The sequence below is a fragment of the Plecotus auritus genome, assembly GCF_963455305.1.
Source record: "Plecotus auritus genome assembly, chromosome: 5".
Lineage (NCBI taxonomy): Eukaryota > Metazoa > Chordata > Mammalia > Chiroptera > Vespertilionidae > Plecotus > Plecotus auritus.
Window position 1 is genome coordinate 36,527,641 of NC_137776.1, and position 25,110 is coordinate 36,552,750.

At 49.1% G+C, this 25,110-nt stretch overlaps 1 protein-coding gene across 1 annotated transcript in view; it reads right to left on the bottom strand.

The window, feature by feature from the left end:
• The window catches only part of COL6A3 (collagen type VI alpha 3 chain), a gene marked incomplete at its 5' end in the record, with an annotated part of 63,249 nt that overhangs the window by 28,590 nt on the left and 9,549 nt on the right, over window positions 1-25,110 (bottom strand). Inside the window, 18 exons of the mRNA XM_080669456.1 lie at window positions 87-152; window positions 749-811; window positions 1,270-1,323; window positions 1,440-1,484; window positions 1,592-1,618; window positions 2,380-2,451; window positions 3,301-3,354; window positions 3,766-3,858; window positions 5,199-5,344; window positions 6,289-6,367; window positions 7,181-7,518; window positions 8,125-8,724; window positions 9,849-10,463; window positions 11,816-12,421; window positions 14,364-14,972; window positions 18,041-18,601; window positions 20,101-20,700; window positions 22,435-23,019. Coding sequence (XP_080525582.1) covers window positions 87-152; window positions 749-811; window positions 1,270-1,323; window positions 1,440-1,484; window positions 1,592-1,618; window positions 2,380-2,451; window positions 3,301-3,354; window positions 3,766-3,858; window positions 5,199-5,344; window positions 6,289-6,367; window positions 7,181-7,518; window positions 8,125-8,724; window positions 9,849-10,463; window positions 11,816-12,421; window positions 14,364-14,972; window positions 18,041-18,601; window positions 20,101-20,700; window positions 22,435-23,019 — 5,213 coding nt within the window. The remainder of the gene's footprint in view (window positions 1-86; window positions 153-748; window positions 812-1,269; window positions 1,324-1,439; window positions 1,485-1,591; window positions 1,619-2,379; window positions 2,452-3,300; window positions 3,355-3,765; window positions 3,859-5,198; window positions 5,345-6,288; window positions 6,368-7,180; window positions 7,519-8,124; window positions 8,725-9,848; window positions 10,464-11,815; window positions 12,422-14,363; window positions 14,973-18,040; window positions 18,602-20,100; window positions 20,701-22,434; window positions 23,020-25,110) is intronic.

Here is a 25,110-nt window from a genome sequence, read left to right on the forward strand (position 1 = left end):
CATGACCTCCAGGCTAGGGACGGCCCACTGTGGGTTTTGTGTCTTGGGCCTCAGCACAGGGAGTCGAGGAACATGGAGCATCGTACCATGGGCCCAATGTCTCCGGTTTCTCCTTTGGGTCCTCTCTGCTGGCTGTCCCGTCCTGAGTCACCCTGAAAACAACACAGGTCGGGGGAATGAGCCTCGTGGGCAGGAAAAGACACCCTAAGTTTGCTTTAGGAAAAGAAAGGTATTTGTAGCTTTTCTCGTCTTTGATTCTGTAAGTGCAAGCAAATGACCATCCCTGGGCCAGGCTTCTGTCCTCCCAGACAGGTCTAGGCAAGAGGGCCCGAGGCACTATCTTCCCTGGGGCTAAGAATGATTGGCCGACCCACAGTCAGGGCCAGGGAGGGTGGGGTGGATGTTGTCTGAATGGGATGTGTCTAGTGGGGCTGGTGCAGAGCATTTCATTCATGTCCTCACTCATATTTTTCCTGACCACCCAGTCCAGCTGGATTAAAGAGTTCTGAGACCACATTTTAGGGAAATCCTCATGTCTTCCCAGGACAGGCCTTGCAAACACTTATCTCCACAGCCAGACAGCAAACATGTTCCCAGCAACCCCAAAAGTGAGGGAAAAGGACAAACCACATCTTATATCAACAAGTTTTAAAGCAGCATCATAAGTAAAATTCCCCCTTTCAGCCCTCTGTTCCCACAGCCCTCTTCCCCAGACTCAGGTCTCAAATTGTCCATGAGGAATTCTTACCGGGTCCCCTCGAATTCCAGCGTCTCCTCGTTCTCCTCTGTCCCCTTTAGGTCCTTTGTCACCCTAACAAAAAACACATGTGGAGCCTAACCATTAAATAGAATTACACATTTTTGTCTCATCCTTAAAATCCCATTCTTCAACTCACAAGTCTTAAATGGACCAATATCAAGCATTTACTCATTTGGCCATGAAAGTAAAATTACTTCCAAATATTTACGATTTGTTCAGGTAATCCACAAATATTTATTATATAGTGGGGTCCTTTAATTCCAGACACTGGGATTTATTTGCAACAAAATAAACTCAGTCCCTGCCCTGTGAGACACAGTCTCCAAACAAGACAATATAATGTAATCTGTCACAGTTGCCAGGGACATAGGGATGCCAAGGATGCAGCCCCAGAGGAGGTCAGGGGAGGTCTCGGAAGAAGTGGTCTTCACATACATCAGTGAGAGACATAGTCCCTCGGTGACATGTTTATAGTTCCTCTATCCCAGCAGCAGTGGAAATGCACCTACCCTTCTCCCGGGATTCCCTTTCTCTCCAGAAGAACCAGGCACGCCTTTGTCTCCCTGCCAAAGACAATAACAACACGTCATTCCTGGCACAGCGGCTCCCAGAGGCTGAGTACAGTCCCTGGAATCTTCAGGACCAAAGCTGCTAGGACTTAGAGCACAAAGTCACTTACATCTTCCCCATCGAGACCATCCAGTCCAATTTCCCCCAATTCACCCTGCGAGGGGATAAGACACACAGGTGAGTGTAGATGGCCTTCAGACAAAGAAAAAATGAGAAATTCTGGGAATGTTATCAATAGAAAAAGGAAAACAAGCTGAGTACCTTCTCTCCTGGGAATCCTCGAGAGCCCTGGAAAGTAAGGGAAAGAGGACACATTAGCTCCTTTTGGAGGCTGGTCCCTGAGCCACAAGATAGGGCTGCCCCAACCCCAATGAAGGCCATCTTGGCTGAAAATTCAATATTGGAGATTTATTTGTTTGGGTTGTCCTCTCACCATCACACAGAGGTCATAAAGCTAATTTCCCTAGACCTGGGCACTGCATGGTTTGGCTCCCTGGCCAGGGGAGTGGTCCCTGAGAGCCAGGAACTGGGAGGCCCCTCTGTGACTTTGCAGTCTGGTGACCTTCCCTTCAGCACCTGCTCTCAAACTTCAGCAAATGGAGGAGAAAGTTCATCAGCCCTTGAATCCAAGTATTTCATGCAAAGGACCAGCGAGTGCAGTGGTCTCTCCCTTTCTTTTGCTGCCCCATCTCCCTGGCTCCTCCCGGGGTCCCGGGCTGAAGCCACAGGCACTAGCCTTCTCCCCATCCTGGACCACATCCTGTCTGTCCTCGTGATGGTTTCCTGGCGGCTGCCTGTTTCCATAGGAAACTATTTCTGCATTCCGAGGCTCCCTTCCCAGTGCAGCCTGTGCTCCGAACCCACCAGACTGCGGGCTGCCTTCCCAGGAGAGGCCCCAGCGGCTGGATGCTGAGAGCAGAGAGACCCAAGCACCATCCTCCCCCTGGCACTTGGAGAAACTGTCCACTTCTGCACGTGCTGCTAACCCTCCCCTCCCCAGATGGGCTGATGATGTGGTCCCCCCACACGCGGGGCCCCCCACACTATACCTTTATTCCTCTCTGGCCGGGGCAGCCCTGGAAACCTTGAGTGCCGTTCACACCAGGAGGACCACGTTCACCCTGTGAGGGGAGACAAAGGTTTCTGGTCATCACGTCTCCACTGGGTCCACAGCTCCGTGAAAGCCCTGCCTTCGAAGCAGATTTGCTGCCAAGAATGCTGCTTGAGCCGAGGGACCCCAGCATCCCTGACCCCCAGACCCGGTGCACAGCCTCCCTGGAGGAAGAGGGCCTCCGGGCACCATTTCTGGGTGGGACCTGGGCCTCCCTAGAGAATGCTTGGCCCGACCGCCCCTCTGTGTGGCCCTGGCTCCTGGCTCTTCAATGAGGCTGTTCCCAGCCCTGACGCTGGCACTGGGAGCTGGGACCCCGTGACCCCACCTGCTCCCTGTGGGGTCCTTTAATTCCAGGGCTGGGCCTTCTTCCAGAGTCTCAAAGCCTCTTGGACCATGTCTGTCCCTGGTACCATTTTCCAAAGGCAACACCCTCAACTGGACCCTGAGACTATGGACCACCCAAACCTTCTCTGGGAGACTTCCCCTAAAGGGCATCACCCTGATTACAGCCTGATTAGGGCCCCCCTGCCCCCCCTCCCACTCACTCCCATCTCTGCTTGAGTATCGGAGCTTAGCAGACACTGAATATGCCAGACCTGGTGGCTCTCTGCCTCAGAGGCACTAACCCCTCCCTGAGGAATGGAAGGAATGGAAGCCCACGCTCCGTAGCCACTCCTGTCACGCTTGGGGCATCACGCTATTTCCATCATGTAGAAATCTGAGTAAAGATGCTGAGGATGTTAGAAATTAATGTCTTCTCAGTGGGATAACCAAACAGATTGTGAACTCTGAAATCCAACCCCAACAAGGGACAAGGAGGGAATAACAATTTTAGGAATAAAACAATTTCACTTACGGGTCCACCCTCATCACCAGGATAACCTCGGTAGCCATCTTCTCCAGAAATACCCTAAAACAAAGTAAATCGGTTCCTGGGTTAAATCCATGGGTTTTGAAGGGGTCTGTTCTGTATGTAAGCATCTCCCTGATCCTCCTCCCTCCACGCAGTAGAGTAGTGCTAAAATTCAGCATGGCTTTAGGTGCTCCCCGAACGTCACAGTTTTCTACACATTATTTCAGTGAAATTATTCTTTCTAGCAGGATCTTTAAGGCTCCTGATCTACCCAGAAATCCTGTCCATTCCCTGTAATTGAGGCAGATGCTGAACATCCCAGCTGACCATCCACAGTGAGTCTGCTCGTCGGATCTTCTGTCTTATAACCTGGGGCCCACGCCCCTTCCCTTCCCCATCTCTAGCCAAGGTGAGGACGGACTTCTGAATTCCAGCCTCAGGTGTAAGAAAAGGACAAAGCTGCCATACCTTTGGCCCGATGCTGCCGATGGGTCCTCGGTCTCCTCTTTGTCCAGAGCATTTGCAGGGCACCCCACAGCAAGCTTTCTCAGCGATGTTGTCCTGCCAAAAAGTAATGAAAAAGTTCAAGTCTCAATAAGCCTCCAAAAAAAACATAGATGTGCCCTGAAGGTCAAGATCTAATGTGGACTCCACGGTGAGATGAAGGCACCCCACACAATGCTCACTCACAGACCAGCTTAGTGGCTTAACCATCACGATGGGGGAGGGACGTCACCAGTAGGAGACCAAAGAGCAACCAAAGTAGAATAGACCTTATTCACAATGTCACCTCAGGCTGGGCCTTATTTCCAACATACATATTCAAGTTTCAAATGGCAAGCAAGCATAACTTAGTATTTTTAAGCTCCAAGGAACAAAACAAACGAATTGCAGATGGTCAGATCAGAAAGTGGCTCCAAAATAAAGATCCATATGCTCTTCCTCAGAACCATGGTCAGGGCTATGGACTATGGCGCCAGCCTGGAGGAGGCCTGGGGGCAGCCTGGTGTGGGCAGACACAGGCAGTCCTGCCTCTAGCCACAAGCACATGAGTCTAGGTCACCAGTGTCTCTGTGGCCCATCACACACTGTGGATGCCCCTTCCCACCCCAGGCCTGGACTTCACATGGTGAAGTGCAGACCCAAAATACATATCCATCTGCTAAACCCATGGTGGTCAAATGTGCTTCTGACAATGAGCTTCCTAGTTTTCACTGTCTCCCACATCCCAGACTCATCCCCTAACTCAACATCCTCCCACCAGTTTTCAAAAATCCTAATTCCTGTGCTGGGAAGAAGACAGAGAGAGAGAGGGTAGAGTCCATGCATCCCACGCCCCACTGCTGCCACCACCAAAGGACCTCAGGGTCAACCACCCAGCCCACATCTCCCAGGGTCCCCACCCGCACTCCCAAATCTCCAGCTGAGAGAGGCTGAGCTCCTGAGGGTGAGAGAGTCCCAATGGCGCCTTTATTTGCTCCACAGGAAATTGGGAGGGACGGCAATCAAAGCACTTCTCTGCCCAAAAGTGATCCTCCTTTCCTACACATTCTTGTTTCATCATGCAGGCTTTCTGAGGACACTTTCTGTTTGGGAACGGGCAATCTCAACCCTTTGCCTTCTCAACAATTAGGCATGAAAACATTCAGGAAAGGGAGCTGAGAAAATGCCAAGGCGGCAACATCACACACCTGGGGACCTGTGGCCCAGCTCACTGCCTCTCCAGCTCCCAAGTATCTCCAATTCCAGGACTCATACGTGTTATAGCAACAAGGCAAGTCCCAAGCATATTTAATGGGTTAAATCACCCACCCAGAGGCCCATCTCCCTGACTTCATTGTCTTGAGAAGCCAAACGCTGTGGCATCTGCACTGATCTGTGTGTGGAGACATAAACCTCACCAGCTGCTCCGCAAGCTCGTAGTCCAGGTCCAGCAAGTTGAGCCTCAGGGGCCTGTTGTACATGAACCCTCGCCCAAACTCCAGTTGCATCAGCTGCTCCAGGTTGGCCACGCGCTCCAGGCCCACCAAGATCAGGGCTCGGACACCTGCGAGGACAGAGGCATTTCCAAGGGCTCGCTGAGGCCCTGAGAGCCACAATGTCTTTTGGGTTTTTTTTGTGTTGTTTTTTTTTTTTTTTAAGAAAACTTCAGCATATAATTTGGCCTGTAACAAAACATGTTTAATCAAGCTAGTCAACCACTCTGAAGTGCTTGGAACTCCTCAGAGCAATGGTCTCAGACGTGTCAGTAAGTCAACTGGTTAATATAAATACAAGAAGCGACACCATGAAGTGTATGCATAAATTCTCAAACTCTGGTCCTACCTCACACAGGTATACTGTGGAAAAAATTAAAGTACCACATCCCCAAAATCAGGTAGGAGCAATCTTATCACCATGGCTCGGGGGGAAAAAAGCAATACACAGAATGTTCTTATGATAATGTATGCTTTGTAAGTCCTTCTTAACCCTGTGGTGTGGACATCCACTTTTTGGTAGTCAGAGCTACCAAATTCCAAAGCCATGGACAGACAAATATTACATCTGGTAATAGGCACCGCAGCTTATCCAGTCACCTTAATTTGGAAAGTATGCTGTTATTTACTTTATATTAAAGCATGTGTTTACTTCATGCTGTAGTCTTGTTGAACTGTGATAACTGCAAACTGCTACAAAATTAATCCCTAGTTTATAGGATGTGGCTAAATGAAGCAAATCTTCATGTTCTTTTGCAATAGCACCATGCTTTCTAGATGTTGCACCACTTGAATGAGTCTGAGAACCTGCGGGGCCCATGCCAGGACTTAGTCTGTGGTACGTATGGCATCCTTGGTAGCCCCTTCCCATAGCCCCAGACAGGCAACTGAAAGCCAAGATGCCTAGGAGGAACTCGACCCAAGGACTCTGTAAGCAATTCCTGTCTCCCCAGCAGAGCAGTGTGTCTGCCTCCTCCATGTCTCCACTTCCCGTTTAGAAAGCCCCGGAATCTACCTTCTTGTCGAAGTTCCTCCGACGCCTTTTGTAAATCAGCCATATCTCCGTCCACCCCATCAGTAAAATGAATGACCACCTGAAATTAAAAAGAAGCATCACAGCCCTGACTGGTTTGGCTCAGTGGATGGAGCATCGGCCTGCAGACTGAAGGGTCCCAGGTTCGATTCCAGTCAGGGGCATGTGCCTTGGTTGCGGGCACATCCCCAGTGGCAGGTGTGCAGGAGGCAGCTGATTGATGTTTCTCTCTCATCAGTGTTTCTGACTCTCTATCCCTCTCCCTTCCTCTCTGTAAAAAATCAATAAAATATATTTTTAAAAAAATAAAATAAAAAGAAGCATCACAGAGCCTGGTAAGGGAGCTTAGCCAGTTCAAACCTCTCATCTTACAGTTGAGAAAACTGTGAGGGCCAACTACCCCATGTTCGTAGCTCTTTGCTCTTGTGCAGTTAGTCAGGTGGAAAGTGAAGGGATTGCAGTGCTTGATTTATTCAAAAACACAAGCAACAATGAAAATAAGAACAGTTTTCTCACTCTCTTAGTATTGTAATGTCGTTTCTGGAAATCGTGTGTGTGTGTATACGTGCACATAATAAATATATATGTATGTACACACGGAGAGAAATATTTATAGAGAACAGAACTATTTAATAGATAGGACTATAAATATGAATTAATCACAAATTGAAGTTATTCAAGCTTAATTTCTGATTGCGAGGATTTTTTTAGAGCTTAAGTAAAATTATAAAAACAAGGGAGAAATTACATTTCGGAATGTCATGAGTTGAATACAGGCACGAGCAACCCATCAAATGTGAAGAGTGTTTAGGGGACACTCCTGACCAGGCAAGTCCAAAAATGGCACAAGAAGCTGAACACGGGCCCTGCTCACCTTCACACTGTCGGGCGAGGACTGCCTGAACTTGCTCTGATAGGCCTTCAGCGTGTTTGCAGTGAGGACATAGGGGTGCTGGCTGCGCATATTCCGGAACTTCTCAAACAGCTCCGGCTGGTACTCGGCAAAGTCGAAGGCCTCCACAGGACCTGATGGCGTGTTGGCCACCACAGACACCCGCACGGTGGGCATCTGGCCACCGCTGCAGCTGAGTCTTTGCATCTGGCTGATTCTATTCAGGATGATGTCCACCTTAGACTCAAGGCCTTTCTGAGTCACAAAGACATTCTGATCTCTTGAACCATCAAACCCCAGAATCACATCCAGATTACAGGCTGTAAAGGGAGAAAGCAGGCAATGAGCTCTACGAGGGACTGCACAGGTGAGTTCAAGGTATAGGCACAGCCCCAGGACATGGGCCAGACGTCATGCTCAAGGGCAAAATTAGATCTTCTACGGATGAGCTTTGAGAAGAAATTAGACCAGCCTGTCTCACAGGAAACACTGGTGCTGACTGTTAGGAACCAGAATGGTAGGCCATTTTAATCTGTTGCTCTTTTCATGATATTAATCAATTTTGGCATGACATATAGTTGCTGTTTACATGCCTCCCAAGTTCCTGAACATGAGAACTCAAATACTCTGGTTTCACATAATTGATATAATAAGCCTACAAACAGAAACAAGGACAATCTGAATTATTTGGGGGATTAAAGAATAGGGAGAAAAGGTAAATCTTATAAGGGCATGAAAAGTAGGCTTCCACTCTTTGAAGAACATCTGAGACCTGGCTAGGTGCCCACCAGGACCCAACCTCAGGGAGATGAGGAAATGCCTGAAGTAAACAATGCTTAAGGAAGCCACAGGCTAGTGCTGGGGACCTAGGTCACTAAGTCACATCAATAAGACAGGATGGAAAACGTGCTCAGGAAAAGGATTACCTTTGGAAACATCCGTCACCCCCGGACATAAGATCTCATTCATGGCATCGTCCAGAGTTTCCAACACCTGCTCCTTCAACTCTGACAGCTCCTGAATGTTCCCTACACGGAAGGCTGTGGCGCTATTGGATGCAATCTTCCCAACCTCCACTGAGTCGATGTTTCCCAGGCCCACTGCGAACACTTTGACACCTCTCTGGGTGAGTGCCAGGCTCGCCTCCTGAGCATCCTCCGTGGACTTCCCGCCGGTGATCACAAATGCGATCTGAGGAACCCGCTGATCCAGGCGGCTGCCCGCGTCCGGCACGAAGTGATTCAGCCGCAGGTGCTCGATGCCCACCTTGGTGTTCGCGTGCCTCCCCCCTTTGTAGACCACCTTGTTGATGGCATCGATAATCTGCTGCTTGGTGGAGAAGTCCTTCAGGAAGAACTCGTCAGTGGGGTCGGAGTTGTACTGTACCAGCCCCACCTGAATGGAGTCTCCTTGTCCATAAACAGTGTCCACGATCTCAGACACGAAGTGGAGCACCTCCTGAAAGCTGCTCCTCTGGAAGTTGATGGAGCCGTCCAACAGGAACACAATGTCGGCTTTCTTTTTATCTAAAAGGGGCCAGAATGAAAAGGGGGAGAACTTTGGTTTCCATAGCCACACATTAATAAGCAAACTATAAATTAAAATAATTGACGTAAGACATTCCTGTAACTCATTACATTGAATACCTTAGCTCAGTGGTCAGCAAACTCATTAGTCAACAGAACCAAATATCTATCAATAGTACAACGATTGAAATTTCTTTCGAGAGCCAAATTTTTTAAACTTAAACTTCTTCTAACACCACTTCTTCAAAATAGACTCGCCCAGGCCGTGGTATTTTGTGGAAGAGCCACACTCAAGGGGCCAAAGAGCCGCATGTGGCTCATGAGCCGCACTTTGCCAACCACTGCCTTAGCTCAATCCCATGCCTCTACGGCTTCTGAATTCACAGTCCTCAACACATTATGCTAAAGACAAGAAGATAAAATGATAAATCACTGAAACAAAAAGAAAAAGACACGGGAACTCCATGAAACTGAGTCCCCGTTATTCCATACCAAATGGTACTCTACTATGGATTCAGTGGTCCATGGCCTCAGGTGTTTTAGGAAATACCACCGAACACTTTCTTCTGGTCAAAAATAAAGGATGACATCTGACAGAAGTCAGGTGACATGTGCTAGCAGCAGAGCAAGGAAAGGCTTCAGATACAAATAGGAAAATGATAAGCAGACCCCATGCCTTTGGAGGGTGGCCTGCCAGTATGCTGAGAGCTTTGTGGAACTCTGCTGAAAATCAGTGGCATTTGGGGTAATTTCCCAATTATATCAATTGGTCAAGATCAGAGTAGAGAAGGTCATGGATTGGCCAACTTCAATGATGTTGTCCTATTCTGAGAGCCAACGAGCCTGTGGTTATCCCTCAATGCACCTTCATAGAACCTTTCAATGGGGCTACATTAGCCTTACTGAAGCTCATGGAAGTCTCATGGAAGAATCAGTGACCATATGCTTCCTGGGATATTTCCTTCTACAATTTCAACTGATTTTTATGCTAGTATTTACTTTCTAATACTATCTGCAGCAACAACCCTATGAGATAAAAATTATTCATATAAATGCTATTTACATTTCTCAATTGAAAAATAATTGATGTCATACTCTGCAGTCATGAGTTCCACAGTTCATACCTGTCCGAGGGAAAGAGGGTGTGTCCACTCCCGGTGGTGCAGGTGTGACCCCCGAGGGTCCAAATGAGTTCATGATCCTCTCTTCTACGTTGGGAAGATCTCTGAACTCTCGCACTGTGAAGACCAATCTGGGGTTGTTGATGATAGTCTGCATCTCCACTCTGTCGATGTTTCGGTCTCCGACCCCTAAACTCACAATCCCTGAGTTGCGTATCACCTCTGAAAACTTGGAAACGTCATCCTGGGATTTTCCACCCAGAAACAGAACCAGGTGTTGGGGCACCCCATCTTCTATCCGGCTCCCAGCAGACTTGACAAAGAAATTTCTGGCCACAGTTTCCAGAGCTTTGCCTGTGTTCAGTGGAGACCCGCCTTTGAATCTCAGGCGGCGGAGGGCATCGAGCACAGTGGCCTGGGACTTAAAGGTCTTCAGGTAGAATTCCGGGAAGACATCATTGCTGAACTGCATAACCCCAATTCTCACTTTATTGGGGCCAACGTTGAGCCTTCGGACAATCCTGATGATAAAGTCTCGGATGTGTGCAATGCCTTCAGACCTCACATTGTCGGAGCTGTCAATGAGGAAGACAATGTCGGCAGCATCACTCTCGGCAGCTGGGGAGAAAAGAAGAGGAAAGCTCATTGCATGACTGGCACCCATGTGTCTTGATTTCTGCCTTTGTTTCTGAGGTTTGTATTTTATTCTGGACTTGGCATGGTATCACACCATAATATTAACATTAAAACTATCATCTGAGTCATTGGTGTTTATTTCTTGGACTTTTTAAAATTAATCATTAAAATTGGGCCTTTTTCACCTCTTGATATATTTTAAGGTCTCCAAGACTTTCTGAGTTTACCCAATTTCAATTTTGGCTTTGGGGTCTGGGTTACAACTCATTTCTAAAATAAAAGCGATATTTAGAAACAAATCCGGACCCATAATCTACAGAGTCATGAACTATTACCACCATAAGGAACTGAGGTCATCCAGACCAACATCTTTGTTGTACAAGAAGAGAGAGGCAGCTGAGGTCAAAGGTCTTCTCCTCGTCCATGCTCACCACTTAGCTGCTGACCACCCAGGTAATCCCAACTGTCCCCCAGAGGGCCAATATAGCTCCCCAGGTGTTACAGTCATAGTATTTCTTTTTGCTCACATTTCTCTAAGGTTTATAGAAAGTTTTTATTTTCAATATTACCATTCCTATTTCTTTATATGAGTCCATTTTTTAACTGTAAAACCAATAAGAAAGTCCTGTTTTCCTCTTAGTTGGTATTCTAGGTACTTCTTGGATGCCATGTATTAAACTACTCACATGTTTCCACTCCACAAATTCAACCTGTCTTTCGCTTCATAAATCACTGGGCTACTTATAGTGGAAACAGCACAGCATAAGGTGAGCAAGTCATGGAATTGAAACATTTATACTGAGAAAGAGGAAATCTCTCCTGGCACACACAGCCAGGCCTCAGAGAACATCAACACCAGGGAAAGCCACACTGTGGCCACCATGGAGCAAGACAAAAATGAAGTCATGCTGGAATCCTATGTGAACACTGACAAAAAGAAGACAAAAATAACCAAACACCCCTCTGTCCTGGCTCATAGGAATGACCGCTGCTTCTCTACCAATTGCAGCTTTAGCCATAAGATTTAGCAAGACACCCAATCACAGAATTACTTTCATTTCTTGACAACATCTGATCCTGGCTAAGTTTTACTTCCTTAAGCTTTCCCCAGACTTGAGACCTGTCAGAAATCCTTTCTAACACCGAGCTATCCTGTGGTTCACTGTCCTGTGCTTCCTTCTTCCTGGCCACAAGCAATAGGCCCAAGTGGCTCAACCACAGGTGTGCCTCTTTTTAATTTAACTTGTCCTGAGGACAATGGATCTTTGAACTTGTTATTTTTTTTTATATCAAAAACACTAAAAGAGCAGCAACAACAATACACTCAAACCCACCAGGAGGAGGGTAGGGAGCGCGGGCCAGCATCTGCTGAATCTGCTCTGAGGTCAGGGTCGTGATGGGCGTCAGCAGCCTCTGCTCCAGGCTGGGCAGCTCCCGGAAGGTGCTCACTGAGAACACGTACTCAGGGCTCAGGGAGATCTTAACCAGCTCCTCCTGGTCCGCATTCCTGGCGATGGTAAACGGTGCCACGCCATACTGCTTGAGCTCTGCTGCCGCGTCGTCCACCTCGTCCCCAGATTTTCCAGATGAAATAAGGACCAGGAACTGAGGAACGCCCTCTTCAATCCGGCTCCCCAGTGGCCTCTTGAAGATATTTTTTGACACAAACTCCAGGGCATTCCCAACATTGATCTGCCGCCCGCCCTTGGGCCGCAGCCGCCTCACCGCATTCTGCACCTCCTCCTTGCTGGAGTATTCATTGAGCAAGAACTCCACATCGGTGCCCTCACTGAACTGGATGACTGCCACCCGGGTCGTGTCAAAGCCCACGTCCAGTGAGTCCACCAGTCTCTCAATGAGGTTGCGGATGTACTGAAACTCAGGGCCAGCACGCTGGGACCCATCAATGAGAAAGACCACATCCTTCTTGCTGCCTGCATCTGCAAATCAAACCATATACCATGGGTTTCACCTTCATTGGCACCTAATTCTCAGCATTAACAAACCACCTCCCGGGTTGTCATGGAATCACCACCTGATGGGCAAATATCCTAATTCTGAATCCTGGCACAGCAATGACAAGTCAGGGAGGAGAAGAGGAACCAGCAAAGGATAAGGAAGGGTAACTGAGGGAGGCAGAGACTAGGCATACAAGACACATGTGTAGGCAAAGTGGGGATGGTATTTCGGGAAGGAGGGGACCTCAGCGGTGACAGCAAAATGTCACTTGTGAATTGCCCATGCATTGGAGGGGCCTTGAGAAGAGCACTCTGGGTGGAGTGGTGAGAGTGAGGGGCAGAGAGGTGGGTTCAGAGCGAAGTTGTAGGGAGTATAAGAACTCACCTAAGAGGAGACTGAGGCGCTGCTGGAGGGGATGCAAGGCACCAGGAGAGAGTGTTTGACACAGAGAGAAAGCGACAGGTTTGCAGCATGAAGGAAACCACCCTTCCCATCCTCAGTGGAGAACTGGTTACGCAGGAGCGAGAAGAAGCAGATGAGCAGATGACAGGAGAGCCCGGGAGCAAAGGCGGGTCACCACGGGCACAGGAGGGAAGCTGAGATGGGGATACTGGTGCTGGGATGGACCACATGGTGCTTCTGGAAGTTCTTTTCCAATTTACTTACATTTCTCAGTGAGATGGGATTCCAGCCACCATCTCAGACTAAGCTGAGGGAGAAGAGCATAGAAGAAGCAGGTGGAAAGAAAGGAGGAAGAAGGATATAGTCACTTGAAAGAGGGAATGTGAGTGGGCAGGAATCCTGTTATAGAAATATGGGCTTGTGCTTCAGGTAAAGGAGCCGCATGTTCTGATGCCGACATTTCCAAAGGGCGCTCTCAGGAACACTGGCGCTGCAGCTGTGCTGTGCAAAAGGCTCTGGCCCCACTGCGCTGGAGGCACCACGCACATGGATTAGGGTTAAAGCTCTTTCCCTTTGTTTACCTCACTGATGCCTACATTCATCTGGTGACAAGCTCTTTAGAACAATCCACGTGCTGCTCTCTGCCCTGGACGCCAGCGAGGAGAAGCTGACACCCCCTCCCTCGCACTGTGTCCATCAGCCTCACCTCCCTCGTCCACCCAAAGGCATGTATGCTGCATCCCACTTTTCTCACTGGCTTTTTCTCCTCCCTTACTTCCCCCTGCTCCATGCCATGGGGCCATGGATGGGGTCCTGTAGAATGTGAGCCACAGGGAAAAGCTACGGCTGTCTCTCTACCACTGTGACCATCCCCACCTGTGACAGGCCCCTGCTAGGTATTTTTGGAGGGGGTGGCCATATCTCAAACCCCTTCCTTCTCAGCGGCCATGCTCCCATCATTTTCTAGTTTATTGTAACCAGGCCGAGGAAAGCAGATATGAACGAGGGTATAGGATAAATGCCATCACACAGCCCGGTGGCTTTCCTGCCAGCTAAGACACTTCTCAGCACCAAGAAAATTCAAATGCAATCCTCACACTTTGGCTCTGGAAACACCAACGTTTCAGTGACTGTGTTCCAGCTTGACAAAGAGCCTGTGCTCTAACCCCGTCCCTGGTCATGGAAGGCTGCCGGCTGACCTCCCTCTGGCAGCTCAGAACCACACTGAACTGCTGTTGTCAATGAGGTGACTCCGCCCTTTGGATATCTACACAAAAGCCTTCATGCAAAGTCAGAGCACCTGCACTGTCAGCGAGGCACATGCCCTTCCTTAGACTTTACTTTGGCCAAAACATGAAACTCAGCATCTCCCCAAGCCTCTGCCATTTCTGAGAACCAAACAAGGTTCCTAATTCTTCATGAAATTAGGTGTAAATAGAGGAAACAAAATGTGCAGGCCATAGTCCAAACAAGTAGCACCAGATGTTTCAAGGAACGATGATCCAAGAATCCCCTCCTTACCTGGCCTCGATGGAGGAACCAATTCCGGCGGCAACGTGCTCAGCTCTTCTCTGCTGAACTTGGTCACCCTCTGGGAGATGTCCTGCTGGATGTTCTCCAGCTGCCTGAAGGTGGGAACGGCCACGGCGAAGCCTGGGATGTAGGAGATGGTCTGCATCTCCGTGATGTCGGCGTTCCCGATGCCGATGCCAATGGGCACAGCCCCGCCCCTCTTCAGGACCACCGAGGGGCCTCTCACATCATCCCCGGACCTGTCAGCTGTGAGGACAATCAGGAGCTGGGGAACACCTTCTGCTATCCTGCTTCCGGCAGAGCTAATCAGGATATTCCTCAGGACAAAGTCCAGGGCGGCCCCGGTGTTGGGAGTCGGCCCTCCAAGCAGTGCCAGCCTTCGAATGGCACTGACCACACTCTGCTGATCCATGTATGAATTCAGGTAGAACTCGGGCCTGGTCCTGTCACTGTACTGCACCACGGCCACACGGACTCGGTCTGGGCCCACATCCAGGCTCTCTACCACTCTCTGGACAAAATCCTTCAACAGAGAGAAGCCGCTCCTGACACCGTCAGAGCCGTCGAGCAGAAACACCACATCCTTTTCAGCTGAAACTGGAAGGAAGACAGCCCAAATGACTCACACAGGATATGAGAGGGACAGTTTCCTACCGAAGGTGGTGGGCTGAAGAATGTCCGATTCAGAATCCCCAGAACTTGACTTTGGGGATGTCCTTATAGGTGGGAGACAAGAGGATCAGGTTTAGAGGAAGAAGAAATGAGGATGGAAACAGAGGCCAGAGAAGAGAGAAGACACTACGCTGCTGGTTTTGAAGCTGGAGGATGGAGCCGCGAACCAAGAAATACAGGTGGACTCTAGGAGCTGGAAAAGGCCAGGACCCTCCAAGAGGGACACACCCTTGCTGACACCTTGATTTTAGCCCATTGAAACTGGTTTTGCATCTCCTACATCCCAGGCTTCGCCGTGGCCGTTCCCACCTTCAGGCAGCTGGAGAACATCCAGCAGAGATGTTCTTTAAAATTGTGAGAGAATTAATTCCTTTTGTTTTAAGCCACTCCACTTGCTACAGGAGGAAACAAACTCACTAATTTATATAGATAGCCCTTTCATTTTAGAATTGTTCAAGGCTTGAGCAATAAACTTTCAAAGGTGTACTCAAGAAAAACACTGAGGGCTAGAGAGATCTGGATGGAAGAGACTGCATAACCAATAACATTTTATACTTGGGCGGTTTCAAATAAATTGCTACAAGTCACAGTGGATCAATGGGGAAAAAATGTAACCCAGATGTCCAGGTTACAATCCAAAACCAACAACGTGTGGGACCAATAGTCAATGTAGAAACTCTAGATTCTCAGCTTTTAATCAAAAGGATTGTAGATGAAATTAATTACTCTTTTCAGTGCATTTGTATCAGCAAATGGAAAGTGGTTAAACACAAAGGCATGGTACTGTAGATGAAACAGTTTCATGCAGTGTGTGTAGTGGAACTGTATATGTCTCTCATCATGCCTTATGTCCTTAGTATAGGGAATGAATTCTAACACAGGGACACCCACTTAAATAAGACGGGGGGAGGGAGCAAGATATGAAGATGAAGACTGGCTTAGCTACATTGTAAACAAGGCATGTGGCTTTTATTATGCATATAGTAAAATTCGTGTGTCTTGAAAGGATTTTTGACCATTAATATGTCTAAATTTTTATCATATATCTTACTGTGAAACTAGAGGCCCAAAAATCTGTGCACTTGGGGGAGAGGGGGTCCCTCAGCCTGGCCTGTGCCCTCTCGCAGTCCAGGACCCCTCAGGGGATGTTCACCTGCCAGCTTAGGCCCGCTCCCCGGGGGTGTCAGACATCCCTCTGGCAGCCCAGGAGTCCTCCGGGGATGTGTCGGACGTCCTTAGCGCTGCCGAGGAGGCAGGAGAGGCTCCTGCCACCACTGCTACGCTCACAGCTGTCAGCCCGGCTTGTGGCTGAGCAGAGCTCCCTCTGTGGGAGTTCACTGACCACCAGGGGGCAGCTCCTGCGTTGAGCATCTGCCCCCGGGTGGTCAGTGCACATCATAGCGACCAGTTGTTCCTGGTCATTCTGCCGTTAGGGTCAATTTGCATATTACCTTTTTATTGCATAGGACTGTGGTCGGCAAACTGCGGCTCGCGAGCCACATGCAGCTCTTTGGCCCCTTGAGTGTGGCTCTTCCACAAAATACCACAGCCTGGGTGAGTCTATTTTGAAGAAGTGGCGTTAGAAGATGTTTAAGTTTAAAATATTTGGCTCTCAAAAGAAATTTCAATTGTTGTACTGTTGATATTTGGCTCTGTTGACTAATGAGTTTGCCGACCACTGGTATAGGACTAGAGGCCTGGTGCATGAAATTCGTGCATGGTGGGGGGGTTGTCCCTCAGCCCAGCCTGCACCCTCTCCAATCTGGGACCTCTCAAGGGATGTCCAACTGCCCGTTTAGGCCCGATCCCGGTAGGATCGGGCCTAAACGGGCAGTTAGACATCTTTCTCACAATCCAGGACTGCTGGCTCCCAACTGCTTGCCTGCCTGCCTTCCTGATTGCCTGAACCACTTCTGCCTGCCAGCCTGATCACCCCCTAACCACTCCCCTGCCAGCCTGTTTGCCCCTAACTGCTCTCCCCTGCAGGCCTGGTCACCCCTAACTGCCCTCCCCTGCAGGCCTGGTCACCCCTCACTGCCCTCCCCTGCAGGACTGGGCCCCCCCAACTGCTCTCCCCTGCAGCCTAGGTCCCCCCCAACTGCCCTTCCCTGCAGGCCCGGTCACCCCCAACTTCCCCCCACTGCTGGCCATCTTGTGGCAGCCATCTTGTGTCCATATGGGGGCAGCCATCTTGTGTGTTGGAGTGATGGTCAATTTGCATATTACTCTTTTATTAGATAGGATTATTAGATAGGATAGAGGCCTGGTGCACGGGTGGGGGCCAGCTGATTTGCCCTGAAGGGTGTCCTGGATCAGGGTGGGGGTTCCCTTGGGGCATGGGGCGGCCTGGGCAAGGGGCCTGTGGTGGTTTGCAGGCCATGCCCCTTGGCGACCCAAATGGAGGCCCTGGTATCTGGGATTTATTTATCTTCTATAACGGAAACTTGGTAGCCTTGAGCAGAGCCAAGCCTCCTGCTCGCTCCATGGCCGCAGCCATTTTTGTTGGGATTTATTTATCTTCTATAATTGATACTTTGTAGCCTTAAGCAGAGGCCTGGGCCCACCAGGGTGTGTGGAAAGCTTGGCTTCCTCCATTGCCGGGGAAACCCAAGCCTCCTGCTCATTCTGTGGCTGCAGCCATCTTGGTTGGGTTAATTTGCATACTCGCTCCTGATTGGCTGGTGGGCATAGCTTGTGGCTGTAGCGGAGTGATGGTTAATTTGCATATTACTCTTTTATTATATAGGATACTCTCATGTCCTTCAAAATAATCACCCTGATTCTCCTGTTTTGCCCGAAAGAACAGTTAAAAAGTCCAAGTGAGGAAGGAAAAGTCATATTTCATTGTTCTGACAGAAACCATCTGTTAGTCTTCCACCTTCCCTGGAAACCCAAGGATGGCTTCGATCTCAGGACCTGGAGCCAGCAGCCCACCATCCACCCACACCCTGGAGAGCTAAGCTGCAGGCACAACCAGAATTCCTATGCCATACCTGGTGAAGGCACTGTTTTTAGGAGATTCACAATCTGTGGTTGAAGTTCTCCAATCTTGGGAAGTGACTCTGCAGCCAGGATAAAGGCAGGGGATGGTACTACCAGCTCTAACTGGGCAGGGTCTGCATTCTTGGCCTGTAACACAAAAGGTACCACCCCACTCTGCTTCAGCAGGCGTGCTGGCTCTTCCACACTATCAAACGAGCGTCCCGCCACCAGCAGCACCAGGAACTGGGGCACCCCATCCTCCATTCGGCTCCCGGCGGACTTCACATAAATGGATCTGAGTGCATCGTCCAGGGCATAGCCCACATTGAGGGTTTTGCCAGTCTTGATTTTCATTCTCTTCACAAGATTCAGGATTTCAGGCTTATTCTGGTGCTGATTAAAATGAGATTCGACCCTGACATTGTCACTATACTGCGCCACTGCAATTCGGGTCCCATCCGGCTTCACATCTAGCTCATCGATCACCTTGTAGAGAAAGTCACGGACAACATGGAACTGGCCCACAAGATTGGCTGAGCCATCAAAGAGGAATAGAATGTCTCGCTTGCTCTCTACAAGAAAAAGGAGGTTTAGTACACCATGAGGTTCAAGAATATAACAGGCACCAAACTGACATCAGCCCAGCACCACCAGCATTTGGTAACAGGAGTTCACACAATTCATCTGACGATCACTGTACCAACAAGGGAGGCAGAACCCTCGCCAGCTGTCAGTAAAATGTCTGTTTCAGCCTGGCTGGTGTGGCTCAGCATTGACCCATGAACTAAGAGGTCATGGTTCAATTCCATTTGGGGCACATGCCCAGGTTGCGGGCTCGATCTACAGTAGGGGGCATACAGGAGGCAGCTGATCAATGATTCTCTCATCATTGATGTTTCTATCTATCTCTCTCCCTCTCCCTTCCTCTCTGAAATCAATGAAAAGCATTTTTTTAAATGTCCATTTCAAAGTAGTGCATACTTGCAAAGGACCAGAATAACAAGCCGATCCACCCAATCAGAGAGCTTCTCAACAGAGCGAGACAAGGACAAGCCCACAGGGTTCTATTCTTGCACCAGGGGGCCATCACTCTAGGAGAACAGACAGTGTTTTCAAACTATAAACTAAACTATCCAACATGTGGTCCTATTGATCTTTTGCCTAAAATTGACCTATCTCTAGTGACATAGGCCAATGTGGGTTAATTACACAAGGATAACTGAGTTGACACATTATCAGCAGAGTCGATGATCAGCTCTAACTGGATTATCTTTTCATTAAATTGGAGGTCATGGATTAGGACCCAAAATGGTGTCTGTCATTGTTCTGTGGTCAGGCAGGCTGTCTGTCACTGCTTTCCAAGCTGCTGTATTTAGATAACAAAAAAGGATGACCACCCATACGGGGCTACAATGGATAACGTGAACATGATTTTCAGTTCACACAATGGGAATTCATTCGATTAGGTTTCGGCTGTCTTAGTCTTGCTACCTGTCCGTGTGATGTCAGCTGCAAGATCCAGTACTCCATATCTCACCACCAAATTAATTTACAATAAGAACAACTATCCAGACTTCCTTTGGAAATCATGTTACCGTCATATAAAGTGGCAGCTTTTGTTGAGTTTACAACAAATAATTGTCTAGATATAACAGATTTTGTACATAACAAAAAAAAAAGCCATATAAAGAAAAGAACTGTGATTTCTAACTGATGCCAAGGCATCCTCATGTGTGACAGGAAACCCACCTCTATCTATCTACACCCTCTCACTTCCACCTGGATTGCACCCCAGAATCTTCACAGGCATTGGGGGTGGGGGATGCAGCTGTTGAATAAAGGGTGGGATAAGATGCAAAGAATGTAAGCTGAATTTCCTAGACTTGCTTTCATCAATGAACACCCTTTAGATAGAGAATGTAAACTTGCTGGTACAGTGTCTCAGACCCCCAATCAAAATACTTCAACCAAAGGGAGTCAGTCGAGTTTCTAGGGTTCACCATGCTCTTGAGTTCGGGTTGGGCCACCTGCCTGCCAGGGGAGGGAGCCCCGAGCAGTGGGGGAGCTTTACCTGGCTGGGCGAGTTGCACTTCCTCCACACCTCCACTAACATATGTGGTTAGGGGCTGAATCAGCTGCTGCGGCAAAGCTGGCAGGGAGCTGAAATCATCCATGAGATACACCAGGCTCGGGTTAAAAGCAATCTGCTCAAGCTCGGCCTTATCCGCCTGATTAGCTCCCACACAAAAGGTCAGGATGCCCTCACGGGCTAGCGCATTGGCGGCTTGCAAATAGGAGTCCTCAGACCGCCCCGCCGTAAGCAGGAGCAGGAGCTGCGGGACGTGTTCACGGATCCTGCTGCCGCCAGCTTCGATGAAGTGGTTGGCATGGACATAGCGCAGGGCCGAGCCCGTGTTCAGGCCTGACCCCCCCTGGAGCTGCAGCTGTCTCAGGTGAGCAAGCAAATCTGACTTTGTCTGGTACGTGTTTAGGGAGAACTCCGTGACCGGAGTGTCACTAAATTGCACTAAACCCACACGAATACTGTCGCTTCCAACATCAAGGCTGTTAACTACGTTCATTACAAAGTCCCGCACATAGGGGAAGTTGGTCTTTCCAACGTTGAGTGATCCATCCAAAAGAAAGATGATATCCCTTGGGTTTACGTGAACTGCAGTGAAGCACAGAAAAGAAAGTGAGACACAAACACTCATGTGTGCCCGCAACTGGTGCACACATGCCAACACACAAGACACAAGACATCAGTGAGGCAAAGCACATCTGTCTGGTAAAATATGGCAGAGGGGCGCATATTTTCCTCCGTGGCGACCGGTGCTATGAGGTATGCCATAGCCAAGTTTACGAGACCAAGTTGGCTCACAGAGAGACACAGCGCCAAAGGTAGAGTGCTTTCAACCAACAAAAAGGATCAGAGTCCTTGAACCAGAACATCCTTCCTCGGGAATGAATTCTGCAAGAGTGCCGTCAAATTCTGCCTCACTCGTGTCTCTGAATCAGGTTCACAGCCAAGTTCACCTGGGTCCTCGGGGTTCACCTCTATGCATTCACAGAGATTTCCCTTACAGATAAATTAGAAGCGTTAACCCAAGTTAACCTGAGAACATGAGTTCCTTATGACTAAAAAACTCAATACTGTTAGTCTGTTCTCATCTTGAGGGATTCCTAGGGGCACCCATTTGTCATTTCCTACTGTCCTCTTTTCCTAAAAGGGCATCACAGGGTTGCCAGATGTTAATACAAAAGGGTACCTATAGGAATCCCTCTGGGTGAGATCACAGGATCCCAGAAACATGTGAAAATACAGAGTCTACGTGCTATGCTTGGCTGAGGCTGTACACATGAAGAATCAAAAGTGTAATTCTCAAATTAGAGTGTTTTCCCAACACATTTAGTACATGTCCTTTGAAAAAATTACTTCCCATCTTTTCCCTGGTGTCTCACTGAAATTTAAACCTAACAACTAATTTTATCCTATGTTCTATCAAATTGTACTTTGGCTATGAGAGGATGGGTTAGAATTTTTAAGAAAATAAGAGAGGGAGAGAGACAGGCAGGCAGGCAGAAACAGAGAGAGAGGCTTTTAGAAGACCAGAGAGCATGAAGAGAAAGCATGCATTCATGCAACATGGGTCATGCAACATGGGTCCTACAACATGGGTCATACAACATGCAACATGGGTCATGCAACATGGGTTGTACACCGAACACTCTTCCAGTGGAAAAGTGTTTCCATGGTATTCATCTTCATTGAGGACGGCAAATTGTACTTATTTAATTCATAAGCTCATAGACTGCTAGAATGTGTTTTAAAATAACTTCCCACTGACAATCATATTAAATGAGCGATTGGAACAACCACTGGGATTTTCTCTTCACACCCATTCATTCACTATACTTTGCACTGAAGGAAATCCCTAAAGAGAGAGGAGAGAGGGTTAATGCTCTACGCTGGTCAGGGAGGAAGATTCCAGGCTACATGTTGGTGGTGGGAAAAGGAGGCCAGACAGGTGTCACCAGGAGAAACAGAACACTGGGACCTCATGAGGGACAGGAACTGAGAAGTGACCTCCTCAGCTAGAAGCTTCAAAGACAGGTGGCCCTGATCCTATAATTAGAGTCAGATGGTTCTTATGATATTTAAAGGCGTACAATCTCGTGTGACATCTTAAGACATGCAGTTGTATCATAGGTCATCTAAGTCTTACAATTCCCTGCTCAGGGTAAACGGAAACCTGAAATAAATCTCATGTGTGGCTCTTGCTTCCACCATTTCAGAGTTGTCTCCTAACTGAACACAAGTAAAACTTCCTTTTCTTTTGTTTCTTAAAGGCTTGGCCCGCAGACCACCCTGTGGTGTGTCTGACACCTCCCACCCCAGCCGTACCTTCCGTGGTTCCGGAGAGGGTCCTGAGAGGGGCCAGCAAGCTGGGCAGCATGCCCTGCAAAGGGGCAGTTTGGAACTCAGCCGGGTTGAACACCAGTGACGAATCGAAGGCCATGTCCGCCAACTCCGCCTGGTCGGCAGCCTTGCTCCCAACCGCAAAACACAGGATGCTGCTCCTCTTCAGCTCCTGGGCCGGCTGGCTGACTTCGTCTAGGGACTTACCACCTGTAATCAGCACCAGGAGCTTGGGGACCCCCTCGGTGGCCCGGTGCCCTGCCGCACTAGTGAACAGGTTGTTCCGAACAAAGTCCAGAGCAGCACCCGTGTTCAGGGCCGAGCCTCCCATGGGCTTCATTCTCCGCACAGCAGTAATGACTTCCTTCTTGCTGGGGTAGCTACTGAAGTAAAACTCTGGCCTCACAGTGTTTGCATACTGAGCCACTGCCACCTGGATGAGATCCTGTCCAATTTCCAGCCTCTGGATTACCTTGGCAATGAACTCACGGATGGCATTGAAGTTGGACAGTTCCAGTGCTGATGAGCCATCCACCAGGAAAAGTATGTCCCGCTTGTTGACTTCAATGACTGTAGGTAGCAACATGAAAAGGTGAGTAGAGCAGTCTTACTGACCACATTCAACTATGACTCTACACAGTTCATTCTGTTCAAAGAACTTCCCCATTGGCTCTGGCTAACGTGACGTCAGGCAGGGGAGATTGTCATTACACACATAGGAGGATGACAGCCATGTCCTTCCCTATGGGATGGCAAATCCCCCACCCACTTGGCATTTTTGTACAAAATTATTGCCCAAAAACAGACTTGGTTTCAGTAGTCACCTGATTAGCATGTTGTCACTGAAAAAGTCAGGAAGCTCTTTCCTGCCATAAATCTAAGGCTTGGGTTTGCGAGGCCAGAATGAGGCCATAGCTCGGGTAATGGAGGAAGCAATCAGTGGGGCTCAGAGGCCCCTGTGGCACGATCGTGAGCTCATGAGCACCTACTGCCAAGTGCAAATGCTGAGAGCGCAAACACCCATTCCTTCCGTTCTAGTCTCCATGCCTTGATTTTTCAGGCAGAGGGGGAAGTAACACACCAATTACTTGGCATCATAAAACTTATAAAAAGGAAACCAGTGTCAAAAGCAGTAAATGGCACGGAGCATTTTTAGTTGGAGCCCTGTGCTTTGAAGGTTCTAAGTCTCGTGGTAAGCATGTGATTACTTAAAGACAAACCACGAAGCAATGACACCTGGACAAGGCCTCTGTGCCCTGCGTGTCACTGCATGGGCAGTGCCTGAGTCATGGGATCGGAGACTTGAATCAGCCCACCACACCCCACCCAGAAACCTGCAGGGCGTCCGGACTTACAGTAACACCAGTGCTGACAGCTGAGGCCAGAGGGCTCCATTTATTCAGTCATTATCTGGCCACAAGGAGCCCCTGTCACTCGAGTGGTCAGATCAATAATATGTAGCACTCTAACCTACTTGACATGTGACTACACTGACATTTATCGGCCCACACTCTCCTCTTTAAGAGAAAACACGGAAATGCACACAGACACCAAGCATTAGGGGCAGGCACGGGGAGACCATGGCTTTGGTGCCAGGTTGTGGTGTAAACAATACATTTCAAGTCCTCAGCTCCCCTGGAGACCTGCAGACGCGTGGGGTTCTCACTGTACCTGCCGCTGAAACACAGGAATGTCCCATGCCCGCCTTCTCCTTCTCCCCCTCCATTGCTCTGTGGAGGACATGTATGAGCCATACAAACAGTCATATGCCTGCTTTCACACACAGAGAAGGACAGCGAGCACACCTGAGTCTATATGCGCTCACACACGCCCCCCTTATAACCACAGACGAAGGAATTGATACTGATACCCTGTGCGCAGTTTCCTATGTTCAGCGCGAGGTGTGCACCACATGTGATGGGTGACTAGAAAGACCAATCAGTGCCCACCCTGTCCCAGCCCACTCCCAGCATCTGCTGGAGTGGCAGCCCCTTCCTCGCGAGATGCCTACCCAAGCAGAGCCTCTTTACTCTTGCACCCGGTTCTCTTGGGACTGGGTTTGGCGTACCCTTGCTGGGAAGTGAGCCTGAGGTTCCACTCATCTGTCAGCTTCAGCTCTCTGTTGACCGACACCAGCATGTTCCCCAAGACGTGGCTTCCCTGCAGCCTTGACAGCCCTGACAGCTCAGAACAGACGACTGTCTTCTCACTGTTTCCAAGCAAATTCTCCTCAATTGTCTAGACCCCCACCCCCTTTCTCAGGGCTGTCTCCTCTCCACCCTACATTAGAGTGACTTGGGGCTACTCTTGGGCTGTTCTTCTCAGTGACTCGGGGACCCTGACTTCTAATACAGCACATCCTCCTGTCCCCAGTGCCCGTGTTTAGAGCCACAGGCGGCCAAGTCTTCAGGAATGGCTCTGAAATCTCTCACTCACCACCCCACTCCTGGCCTCATCCCTCTAGCTCCCTCAGGCTCCACCCTCCAGCCACACCTGAAGCCCCAAATCTGCTCACCCTGACTCCCAATTGGCCCCTTGCCCACTTCACTTCCCTCTCTCCATCTTCAGGGCCTTGGCCCCAGCTCCCTGGCCCTTCCCTCAATCAGACACTCCTGGCAAGCTTTGCACTCTGCTCAAAGCTGTCTCGCCAGCACTGCCACA